At 40.3% G+C, this 12,779-nt stretch overlaps 1 protein-coding gene across 3 annotated transcripts in view; it reads left to right on the plus strand.

The window, feature by feature from the left end:
- Positions 1-12,779, plus strand: part of mpdz (multiple PDZ domain crumbs cell polarity complex component) — a 42,722-nt gene that overhangs the window by 12,354 nt on the left and 17,589 nt on the right. For all 3 annotated transcript variants that reach the window (XM_084547797.1, XM_084547799.1, XM_084547798.1), the window contains exons 12-25: positions 901-987; positions 1,176-1,240; positions 1,698-1,844; positions 2,592-2,762; positions 3,405-3,590; positions 3,866-4,075; positions 5,617-5,769; positions 7,125-7,457; positions 7,813-7,924; positions 8,774-8,972; positions 11,105-11,212; positions 11,455-11,535; positions 11,648-11,825; positions 11,916-12,026. In XM_084547797.1, coding sequence (XP_084403923.1) covers positions 901-987; positions 1,176-1,240; positions 1,698-1,844; positions 2,592-2,762; positions 3,405-3,590; positions 3,866-4,075; positions 5,617-5,769; positions 7,125-7,457; positions 7,813-7,924; positions 8,774-8,972; positions 11,105-11,212; positions 11,455-11,535; positions 11,648-11,825; positions 11,916-12,026 — 2,141 coding nt within the window. The remainder of the gene's footprint in view (positions 1-900; positions 988-1,175; positions 1,241-1,697; positions 1,845-2,591; positions 2,763-3,404; positions 3,591-3,865; positions 4,076-5,616; positions 5,770-7,124; positions 7,458-7,812; positions 7,925-8,773; positions 8,973-11,104; positions 11,213-11,454; positions 11,536-11,647; positions 11,826-11,915; positions 12,027-12,779) is intronic.

Here is a 12,779-nt window from a genome sequence, read left to right on the forward strand (position 1 = left end):
TTTTTTAATAATATCAACATTAAATAAGACAGACGGATTGTAAACTGAAAGAATCTTGTTGATGCTGTGCTGACAGGGACTCTGTAGAAGCAACAACAGTAACTTGTATAAGTTGTTCGGCCTCAACAGTGATTGATGTGAAGATTACATTTGCCACCTGGAAGTTGTAGCTCAAAAACCTGAAAACTAGCTGCCAGTGTTCAACAGACTAGGCCAGGGTTTTCTACAAAACAGAAAACAGATTTATACAAATTTAAAGCATGAGGACATCTACGGTTATATGTTTTGAGTTCAGTATAGTTTGGTGAGTAACTAGATTGTGTTTCAGCTACGTTAGAGGAAATTGTCTTGGTGTATAAACCGTTATTAAAAGGTTGGGGTGATGGAAAGAAATTTAACTGCTTACTCAAACTGTAGTCAAATCCATTTTAGGGTTATTGATTTCTTTATTCCTCGAGAAACTACTGAGTATTAGTTTAATGTCGGCACTTAAAAGATGCTGATGCAAAGTGCACACCATGGCTCGTACAGGTGCATTAGTAGTAATTACATGGGTGGCTGCTTCTGTGCCCTTTGGAACCTCAAAGACATAAACTGTGGCATGAAGTTGTTAAAAAAAGTACCAGGATCATTAAACATAAGCTCAAAGTCCCGGTATGTTTATAGACAACATCAGTGAGGGCATTGAGGGAACTGAAAAGGGTTCCTCTGCTTAAGCGAGAGGGATTCAAAGAGAGTATTAAACAAAAAGAGAGTTAATAGTCCAACTAAAACCATCAACAGCAATGTGTTTTTTTTTTGTATGTGCGTGTGCTCTGGATGGAGAGTAGGTTACTTTTTTTTCGTTGTCCGTGCCGGTGCCTGCTTCTGTCTGTCTCACTCTTCATTGTGTGTTTATAGTCACCACAGATGAAAAGCAGCTCCAGACAAAGAGTGAAGGATCTGATGTCAGCCCAGCCGCGGATCAGCTAACAAAAGACAAACATGGTAGGAGGCTGGGATTCTTTTCCAACTACCAACTACTAAGGATAACGGGGAAACATCTGACAGATAAAGGCAATTGTTGACAGGACCACACTGACTAACAACACACAATGGGAGGAAATGCAGATGGCTTTAACTGTATTGGTCTTTTTATCACACCTATCTAACGCAATTGTTTTATGTTTGTCAAGGTTTTGAAGAGGAAGAACTAATGAAGAAGTGGCAGGAGATTCTGGGTCCAAGTAATGAAGTCATAGTAAGCTTGTTTTTCTCTTTTCAAATTTTGCTTAAGGTCAAATATGTAAAATGGTTTGTAAAAAATGTGTAGTATCTTTCTCTAGAAAGGCTGTAGTTTCTGCTAAATAGCCTTGAAAGCTATTTCAAGGCTATTTAAGGCTATCTGGTGAAGTTAGCATGGTTAGCATGCTAACTTGATAAAAAAAAACAAAAAAAAAACAAGATTTCTTGTTATTTTTTCACTTTCTGTTGTTAATTTTATTTAGTTTTTAAATGTTTTTAACAAAAAATCTAACATACTGCCCCTTTAACACGGCTGAGTTCCTGGGCAGTGGCTTGAAAGTGGTAAGCACTTCAAAGCTGGTACAAAAAGAAGAAGAAGGAGCTGAGTCATTAACATGTTAATGGTATGAATAATAGTCCCTTGTAAAAAGCTTTACATGCTAATTGAGACGTAATTCTTGTTTCCTTGGCAGGTGGCTCAGGTGGAGAAGTTTACTGAGAATAGTGGTCTGGGCATCAGCCTAGAAGCCAACAGTGGGCATCATTACATCCGCTCTGTCCTTCCTGAGGGACCTGTCGGTCGTTGTGGCAAGCTGTTCAGTGGAGATGAACTGCTTGAGGTGAGCAGTCACTTGAATGAGCCCAACATTACATTTGCTGTTAATTGAGGCGTAACTGTAAACAAGTGTTTAGAAAGTAATTATTTTATGGCAAATAATGTCCAAATAGTGTTATCTTCAGAATACTAGGTACGCCACATAATGTTTGTATTTGTTATAGGCAGTACTTACTGCCTATAATTATTACAGAACAAAACTCCCCAAGGAAATGACCAAAATAAAATTACTGAAGTTTTTATTTAGTTTAATGAGAAAGCAGTTTCTTGTAGTGATTGAGGATTAAGTCCTAATTCTGAATTTCCCCCGACTCTGCGGGGTTGTTTTTGTATTTACGGCATGCACTTAAACTGTTTTAGTTCACTATCACCGCTTTCATTCATTTCCAGCTTCACCAGGAAACTGTTTTCAGCACAAACATCTTCTGTGTTTGAAATGAGTAGGCAAGAAGCAGCAGACACACATGAGTCCGGATTAATGCTAATGTTTTCCTATGCTGGTGAATGAGTGTAAAAGAAAAATGAACAGATAACTGTTGCCACCTTAACTTAAGATGAAACTGTGTCTGTACTGAGTATACAACATGCTCCACTGCTAAATAAATAACAGTAGAAGCCACTCAAACATTGTACTCATAAATATATACCTTTTTGCATTTCGCCTTTGTCTGCATAGTTACAATAGAACCAGATCAACCCCATATTGTGCTCACATTTTAAATAAAGCTAACACTAATCTTTAAACTTGCAGGTGAATGGCATTTCTCTGATTGGCGAGACCCACAAAGAAGTGGTGAAAATCTTGAAGGAGCTTCCCCTTTGTGTATACATGACATGCTGCAGGCCTGCTCCTGACCTTCAGACTGACATGGATGCTGACCAACCACAATCAGAGGCTTTGTCCACAGCATCTCAATTAAAGGTACCACATTTGCATTGCTAAACTCTAATCGTCACAATAAATTTGCTCATGTTGAAAAGTATGTACCATATATGCACATTGCTTTCTCCAAGCTAAAACCATGCAGGCTGTATTACTTTCAGACCATTGTCGCAGATGCATATAACTAGTCTAGGAAACACACTGCCTTTCTGTGACAAGCAGTAATGTATCATGAAACATGTTCCCCTGCCCATGCATATAAAGTGAGGCCTCCTCCTCTGTCGTAACCCATCAACCATTATTAGCTTAGCCTCGCTGTCAATCGCTCCATTTGCTTTCCACATTGCCAGCCATGATGGATTAAGACTTTGTGATAAGCATGGGGAGGCTGAAAGTTTATTAAGACCAATTCTAGCAATACCTCAGCAGTAGCCAACAACATTTGCTAGAGATATGAGACATCAAAAGCAGCTTCCCTTTGGGGAAGGGGTTTTCATCTTTCTAGCTTTATCTGTGATAATGTACTGAGGCCCTAGCATCCCAAAGATATTTCCCTTTTATCCGCTGCCAGAAACCTGAGCCAGAAACACAACTAGAGGGGAAGGAGCCTATGGGTTGCGAGTAAAATCGAGGAAGGCATGGTGCTACATAGTGATTTTGGACTTTTCCCTCTCTCTGCAGAATGAAATAGACCTCAGCAGTGTGCTGGCTGCTGAAGGCTCAGAGGTGAACGCAGTAGCAGCGACACAGGATACCGTGACTGAGGAAGCGATAGGATCTCCTTTGGCCATGTGGGAGCTGGAGATCCAGAATATCGAGCTCGAAAAGGCAGAAGGGGGATTGGGATTCAGCATTTTGGATTATCAGGTGAGAAGCCGTTCTTGGGCCGAATAAAAGGTGTCATGAAAAATTTAAGTTTTGTTTTACACTTCATTGCAGTGTTAGCCTTTATAGATACTGCTGCATTGCTGATATTGTTGTCTTTTAAACATTTTTCACATTTTGGATCATTTTCATCGTGCCTCTTTTAACGTTTTTAAATTTTGGATGCAGCTAACCAATATGAACTGAATAGCATGTGACTTCAATGTAAGCCTATGGGAGTTTACCTTTTGACTTTACTGTTTCTGGCTGCACCACAGGACCCACTGGACCCCGCCAAGACGGTGATCGTCATTCGCTCTCTGGTTCCCAACGGCGTCGCAGAGAAGGATGGCAGGCTGTTGCCAGGAGACAGACTCATGTATGTTAACGCCACCAACCTGGAGAACGCCAGCCTGGAGGATGCTGTCCAGGCCCTTAAGGGAGCCAAACTTGGCAAAGTCCAGATCGGAGTCGCCAAGCCACTGCCTGTAAGCAGTAATATTAGTCTACTGTCTTTTTTCTTTTCTTTAAAGCTCCCTGAAAATTGTAGTTAGAACGTGACTTGTGTATCAAGGGTCTGGGTGTGTACATAGCTGTTGGGATTTTCTATAATATTTGTTCAGCAGTCAGGGATTTGTCACTGCACATGTGTGAGGTTTTGAGTCAGGCCGTGTTAGTATCCAGTCACGAGGGCTCGGCTTACAAGGACTTGAATTTTTCATGCAGGAAAAAGAGTGGGCGTAGGTTGGATGGTTTAGCATTCCGCTCACTGTCCTGTCAGAGGGGGCGTCTAGCCTAAAATGCTCTGTGCCCTTTGTTTCATAATATTATTGAATTTCTCAAAACCGCACACGTTCTAAATTTGAACACGTTGGGGAACCTGTCAAAATATTAGGTCTGTCCAGCGGCGGGTTCATTGCTCCAGGCACCTGTGCTCTTTGTCCAGGATGTTTCGCTCTGCAGAAGCAGCTTGCATTCTTTCAGCTGTACAACTGCATTTTTCTTGTATTGAATCTGCCGCTGGATTACTCAGGGAGACCTCTGGGCTGCCAAGGTTAGCTGGATTACAGGGATGAAGGAAGCCTCTGTGGAGTTATTCAACCCTCCTGCAGGATGGGGAATGTACTTCTGAGGGGTATTTTGTTGTATTGCCTCCCAAAATTGAGTCTGACGAGTGTAATCCTCCAGTATACGCTCTTGCTTTCCCATAAATCTATCCAAGCTGTATGCTACACAAAATCAATATCAAGAGCTCTGGCTAAGGAATACATGTGAAATGATGAGCTTTTCTGTTTAGAATTTATTCAAAGATATTCTAAATGTGTCTTTTCTTTTTTTTTTTCTTAACCCAAATCATTATTTAACTCCGCTACTATTGAAAGTGGTATACGCTGCTTGTTAGCGTATACCACTTTCAATAATTCCTAACACCTCTTTCCATCTCCATTCCATACTAATTTAGATCTTCTAGATTTAGTTTAAAAAATATTAAATTACAAAAAGCTGGAGACACTGAAAGCATTTCTCCACTTTCTTAGGGAATATGTGGATATTCCCACTCTCCACACCCATATGGTGAGCAGGAAATAACCTCATCATCCACCATCCATTCATTTGCCTTCAACAATATTTTGGTTGAAGAAGGAGAGGAAGAAGAACTGACTGAGGGCATCCTTTACCGAGCAGAGCCTGCATTGGTTAGTTAGCTTTTGGGAAAAAAAAAATGTCCTGAAAAGGGAAAACAAATTACACTTTACATGTGATATTTGTTGTGTCCAATCAATACAAAAAGTTTGTTTCTAATTTTTCAGCAGCATACAAGAATGGTATTAGATGCCATCTAATTAAGGGACGTATTATTGTCATATTAGCAGTATTTTGCAGTTAAACACATCTAGAATTAGTGGCATAAAAATCATTGAATACAATCATAATTTCACCTGTCTGTGACAAGATAATTCACCAAAGTGCTCAGTAATAAATGTCCATTTAATGCCCCGGTTGGTTACACTTTCATGCATTATCACAGATTGACACCAGCGAAGCAGACCTGTCTGATGAAAAGCTGTTAGATCATACTTACTCTGGGATGGAGGATGACACTTTCCAGGCATCCATGATCGCTCTCCATGGCAGCAGCTGTAGCGCAGACCTGGATTACCTGCACTCATCTACACCTAAGGTAAGCAAACAGTCCCTACATCCCAAACTAATTGAAACCAGATGCACAGCTTGAAGTGGTTTCCTCATTTCATCAAACGTTATGGTTGCAGCTGATGCCCTTTCTCACAATGAGCTGTACACTGTGTAGTCATTATTTAAGGCTCTTTTTGCTGTCGAGATCCAAAATGTCATGAGATATGTTTTTTATTTTTATTTATTTTTTGATAGGGCAGTAACTACACCACTGCTGTTAGATGGGGGTTGTAAGCCACGGTCGATTTTTTCGCCTCAGGTGCCCCTGGAGCAGCAACTCCCCAAATGGATATTAAATTATAGAGAAAATAAACAAAAGAAGAGCAGGGCTAGTGCTTTCCTAAATGTAACTATGCTTCCACTTTTCCCAAAGGTCACAGCGGCCCTTATTTGTAGGAGCTTCCCAAGTAATTTAAAGTATAATGGGCTGGCCTACTTCAGCACGACAACTTGTGGCATTTTTCACGAAACACATTCAGAACGCTTGTTTGAAGTCAAACAGCTCAGTCTTCTTGTGATGATAAGCTCTAAAGAGAGAGGCAACACGCATCGACAAACGCTGATAAATCTCAGAGACAGTAAATGGTTTTGGCAGCTTTTCAGACAAGTTGAGTCTATCTAAGAGATGTTTTGAGGTAATAAGGGTGATTTATGTTTTGTTTTTTTTCGCTTTTAAGTCCACAGCAGAACAACAATACAAAGGTCACCAGAGTATCAGCTAGCCTTCGAATCACTGTGACGGCTCCTTTTTTTCTCAATTCCTTTTAGTTCTTCTCTGCATACCTTAAATCAGTAAATACATACATTTAGTTAAATACACTTTTTGAGATATTTGGGGATTCCTTACCACCACTTGTTCCCAAACATGTCTTTTCTATTTTCAAACTTAGTATTATAAGCCCTTCTATTGTAGTGCTTTAGGTTTAGGTACATCTAGATGTTACAGCTCAATTCACCCTAAATTTATTGCACTGACTTATTTAAACTTCCTATTTCATGTTTTATTCTACACATCTGCCCCCACTTGTATTACATATTTAATCCCTTTACGTACTTCACTTCAAGCTCCCAAAGGGAATTTCGTGCTGAGATTCATTACCATCCAGTCTGGTTCCAATAAAGTCTTAAATGCTGTTAGAATAAAACTGCATATTGTGCATTTTGGACTCAGGATCACCGGTGAATTTATGCCATGTTCTATTGGCCACTGATGGCTTTTCTATGGCTCATTACAAGGAGGGTTGGATGGCGACAGAGCAAGACAAAGTTCTCCCTGTTGGGCAGTTGTCTAACTAACAGAGTGGAATGTTCATTCAGCTGATGTGCTTTGTTTTACCCTAGCTGACAGCTCGCCTGAGCTTGTTGGACGAGCATCCCTGCTTTGCAACACCGCCTGGCCTTGCAGACAACACTCAAGTATTCTCTCCGGAGGCGTTGGCCTCTTACAGTCCTACAAGTTTGCCGGCTTTTAATGCCATTCTTAGTGGCTCGGATCAGTACCTGGCTCAGCCCCTGAGCAAAGAGGAACCAGTGGAGTGCTCAATCTCATACAGCCCGTTTGCTGAAATAGTGAGCAGATCTAATGTCCAGGAAGAACCCGCAGAGTCCCTTCACTATCAGGAGGATCCTGTTATCTCGTTTGGAGATATTGGAGACATAAGAATCTTGATAAAGGTAAAGAAGCCATGATTTTGTGGGAATTAATTTGTGATTAATCATGAAAGTAGTATTCTGTTTATTTGATGAATCCTATCAGCATCACAGATATGTCAAGCTGTGTTATAACAGCAGGAAAATAATCATACTTAATCTGTATTTGAGTGGAATTTCCTCCCAAATAAAGTCTCTTCAGTCAGAGGTTCCTTTCAAATACTAGATAAACAACGTTCTAAGCTTATTTGTGTACGAATCATTTTCACAGCCAAATTGATGCACCTACCTATTCTCTAGGGACCCCGCTTTGTTTGGAATATGGCCTAATATTTCCATTTGCTGTCATGAATAAGTTTGTTGAATTATCACCTTCAAGGACGAGGATGCCGGCGCAAAAGGATCGACAGAGGACGGCGACAAAGGAGTACTGACCTCTGGGAGCAATTTTGAAAGGACTATCACAGTTGTCAAGGGCAACTCCAGCCTGGGTTTGTGTTAATTTCTTCACATTCTTTTATTTGTTCTTTCTATTTATTTTCCACCCCATCCTTTACAGAAGTGTTAATGAGGTGGCAGGATTGAAAGGCGTATTTTGGCCTTTACTTTTGTCTCATGTTTTATAAATCCTCGTTCCGCGGCAAGTGATAGAAGCTATATTTGGCTGTTTTCCCACTCAGAAAGGGTAATTCCATTTCTATACAGAATATTTGCATTTCAAAACCTACCCAAGGGGCTGCTACTGGCTCAGAGAATACTAAGTTTGAACTTCTAAAACAAATAGGTGTTATGAAGACACAGTTTAAAATCTTTAGTTCCTCACGGAAAACAGTCTCTCATTTTGCTTTATCATTGTCTTTGAAGGTTTTTGTTTTTTCGTAGTCAGTTGAAATATTCTGCATAATGTATCTGGGTTTTTCCAATGTACCTTTCCACCTTTAATTCAAGATCCAAATCCGCACTTAGGTTATTTTTACGGTCTTTGCAAATTAACTCCCACACGCTGAGCTGCCACTTAAGAGAGTTTGAAATTTAGTTAAAAGCCGTGAAACACACTGTGCCCGAGCCCGAACATACGTGCGAATTACTTGCCTCACATGCCTCTTCTTTTCCTGTTTACAGTTTGCAAAGTCTCTAGATATATCCTGCCAAACTCCTGAGCTGAGAATGATATGAAAAACAAACGTGTGAATACCTTGACAGTTTCTCGGGTTATTTTTTGTGAGGGCGGGAAATTGTTGTCTTGTTTGAGACCTGTGTCTACAGATTGCAATATTTGAGAGTATTATGGATCAAAATTCAAGGTTAGCACATAAAACTTTCCCTTATCTACCTTAAAGGGATGACAGTAAGCGCCATGAAAGACAGTTTGGGGATGCTGATCCGCAGCATAATCCACGGAGGGTCCATCAGCCGTGATGGACGCCTGGGGGTCGGTGATCTCATCCTGGCTATCAACGGAGAGCCCACCGCCAACCTGACCAACGCCCAGGCTCGTGCCATGCTCAGAAGACACTCTCTCATTGCACCAGACATGGGGTAAGAGACTATAATTAAACGGTAGTGCGTCATCTGCATACATGTTTACCCTCTAAAGTACGTTCTTTAGGTAGTTGGCTGAAAATACAGTTTTGCTAATTTCAAAGTAATATATTATAGGTCAAGCCTTTATATTCAGTTCAATGCTACACCAGAACTTTACTGAAATTTAGTCTGTTTTCATAAATGCATGTAACTACCGGTATTTTGCATTACACAGGACTTACGCTTATGAAATCATCTGTAGCTCTTCTCATCTTTTTCTATATTAACTGTGGGGTGGTGGAAGGTCTACTTAAAGGACCAGTGTTTAGGAACTTGTGGCATGTATTGGTGAGGTTGCAGATTAGAACTAACTGAATGTCTGTCCCATTTCAAACGTGTAAGAGAACTTACAGTAGCCTACCCTTCAAGGAGAAACAACATGAGAGGCCAATCTTAAGAGCCAGTTTTTGGTTTGTATGGGCTACTGCAGAAAACATGGCAAACACCATGGAAGAGGACCCCATCCCCTATATACTGTAGATATAAAAAGCCAGATTCATAGTTAGAGGATTAGTAATAAAACCACGAGTCTTTGTACTATGTATATTCCATTGCTGTTAATAAATCTTACACACTGGAACTTTAAATTACACGACTCGACTAAGACTTGGAAACTTCTTTAGACGCGAATCAAGAAAAGGTGGCCCACAAACGTTACAGTATGTCACCCTGAAAATGTTCCCCTTCACCCTGCCCTTTGAAGAACAGACGGTAAATTGGATGTGTTCTGCCTGAACTAAACTTGGCAGTTTGTTAGCTCCGGTGCATAAATCCACTCTTCACATTCTAGATCTGCTTGTGCACCTGAGGACGATCTGTGCCCATTTTATGTGTGAGTATGACTAACTTCCACGCCGGTGGTGTTTCAGCAAGAAGCGGCCATCTTGGTTTCCTTCCTCTCATTCTCTACATCCGCTGCCGTGCTTCACTGCAGTCTGTTAAAGAGTTTTATCCAGACAAAGAATTAGAACGTCAGTTCATTTCAGTACAGTGTCAAAACAGTGCAAAAAATAATATCCTTTATTTTGGTATTAAATTGCTGAATATACTGTTTTTAATATCAATCAGAAACATTGATTAACATATTAATTTTGCAGTAACATAGCACTTTATCATAATTATTTTCTTGTAGCGACAAAACTTTAAAGCAATTCATCTTAACACACATATCTGGATAAATCTTGATTGACTGTGTCACTTCTTTACTAAACTTTTTTCTGCATAACTTATCCCAGTATTTTTGTGACTAACACGATTAGCACCATTTCTAACTCACTGTCTTTTTACTTATCATTGGTATTTAAGCTCTGCCTTGTCCCTCACCGCCTGTTGTGATGTCCTTAATGAACTGACTCATCTGTTTCATTATTTCACTCGGGTTCCATTTTCCTCTGTGTCTGCATGCCATCACACTTAAAAAAAAAAGAAAATCAACCCATCTGCTGAAGATCTGTCAGCTTCACTTAGATGTGTTAATGTGCCCTTCAGAATCAACTTCACTCTGAATTGTTTTGAAATGGGCCTCTAAGTGGGTGTCACAGTTTGTCAGCTATCTTTTGCTTAATTTCCTCAGTGAATTAGTAGTCTCTGCTTCAATTAATAATAGATGTAATAGAGCCTTCAGGTTTGAAGTGTGTTCATCATGCAGTAGGTGACTTGATTTGCTCAGACATTTATGAAGGTAAACACCTGTTTTGAGCAGTCAGATGTCAAAGGCCTATATATAATTCATTGATACCTCACCTTGGACTGGTGATATGGAGACTGCATTTACTGAGAAATAGACTGAGTTCTGCACTACTGCAGCCTTGCACATGAGGTTAAATCTGATGGAGAAAAACAAGCTTCTGAATGTAAATGAGGCGATTCAGAAGAAGCTTTTTTTTGTTTAGTGCTTTCTCGAGACTTCACTGCAAGTTCTCATTTTTGGTAAATTACCGTATGAAATTGTAATGAATAGGAGCATGATTACCACTGAGGTGGGTAACGGAGTTTCTAAATACAGAGGTGAAGTTTAAGAAATGCGGATTCACTTATGTGCTTGTGTGCTAAAGTGTGTGTATATATATGTGTGTGTGTGTGTTCAGCATTACATATGTCCCTGCTGAGTATCTGGAGGAGTACAAGGCCAGCCTAGAGCAAACTAAAGACGATGTCTTCCCTGAAGCAGCTCCAGTCCCTCTACCACCTCCAAAGTACGTCCTCATACACAATAACTCTTGTCATGTAATTACAGGTAAACTTAAAGCTGCTCTATTGTGATTTCCTGCAGATCTTCCTAGCCTTTGTTGCTCTGTAGTTCTATTAGTGTACATTTAAATTATGTTATTTATCATAATGCATGGTTTTTTTTTTTTTTATACGATCCCCTCACAATCACTTGAATCCTTTTTTTAGACCTTTATCTGACTTTTTCCTTCCATTATTATACTTTTAGAGATATTCCTAACCTCCCTGAGCGAGAGGACGGAGAAGGAGAGGAGAGTGCCTCTTACAGCAACTGGAACCAACCAAGAAAGTGAGCAGATGTTGGATCTAAGTCCCGATTTAAAGCTTTAAATATGATCAGATCAGCACAAACGCTGCAACTTTGAAGTGAAAACTGTGAAACTCCTCTGTACCTTCCTCAGAGTGGAGCTTTTCCGAGAGCCAGGCAAGTCCCTGGGGATCAGCATCGTCGGAGGCAGAGGGATGGGAAGCCGTCTGAGCAATGGAGAAGTGATGAGGGGCATTTTTATCAAACACATCCTGGAGGACAGCCCTGCCGGACAGAACGGGACCCTGAAAACTGGAGACAGGATAGTAGAGGTAAGGGGACATCTCAGAGCATAGAACTGATAAAGTTAGTGTTGTTATTTAATGTAATTTTAAATATTGTCCTTGATATTTCCCTTTCAGGTGGATGGAGCTGACTTAAGGGATGCTAGTCATGAGGAGGCAGTGGAGGCGATACGAAGGGCAGGTAACCCTGTCTCCTTCTTGGTACAGAGTATAATCCACAGGCCCAGGGTAAGTCTGAACAATAGTCACAAGTTAATTGCTAGTAACTACCTCTCATTACAAAGACACAGTTCCCTCGCTCCTTTTTCACCTCATGTAAAACTTTTGTCTGCTCAGGTCATTCAGGGCACTTTCAAAATGGAAAATGTACAGCCTAATTTTCAAAGTCATTTAGAAATCCTTTATTGAAGCGACAGCAAACCCTGCGTGGCATATTAAATCTGTGAGCAAGATTTAACCTTTAAAAGCGACACTCATTGAAAATCACCATATCAACAACAGCGTTTGTTGTTTGAAAGTGCCCTCAGGCCTTTAAAGCATGACTAAGTAGCTTCCTGCTGGGACTGCCACTGGCTAGGCTTCGGTGTCAGATCTCTCACATTCAGTCGCTTTTTATGCATTGTAATAAATGAGATATTCCCACATGCTTTCCCTAACGTTCTGCTTACTCATTAAACATGTAGCAACTCATAATGTAATGTAACACGTGCAGGAGAAGGACACAGTGAGAGCTGTATTATATTAAAGCAGCTATAATCAGTATTTTTAATAATAAGTGAGGGGTTGGCTTGTAGTGATGTGCCGAGGGATAACTGACCAACTCGACTTCAGCTACGATATAATTAATATATGCTTGTGCTGACGTAAGTTTGGAAAAGAAGATCGAGACCTTCTTTCCAAACCTTTATTGCTCTATTGCTTGTAGATTTTGTTAAAATGGGAAAATTAAACGATTTCCAGTACTAAAGTTAATCCCAACCA

Source organism: Chelon labrosus (genome assembly GCF_963514085.1).
Source record: "Chelon labrosus genome assembly, chromosome: 1".
NCBI classification, from domain to species: Eukaryota; Metazoa; Chordata; class Actinopteri; order Mugiliformes; family Mugilidae; genus Chelon; species Chelon labrosus.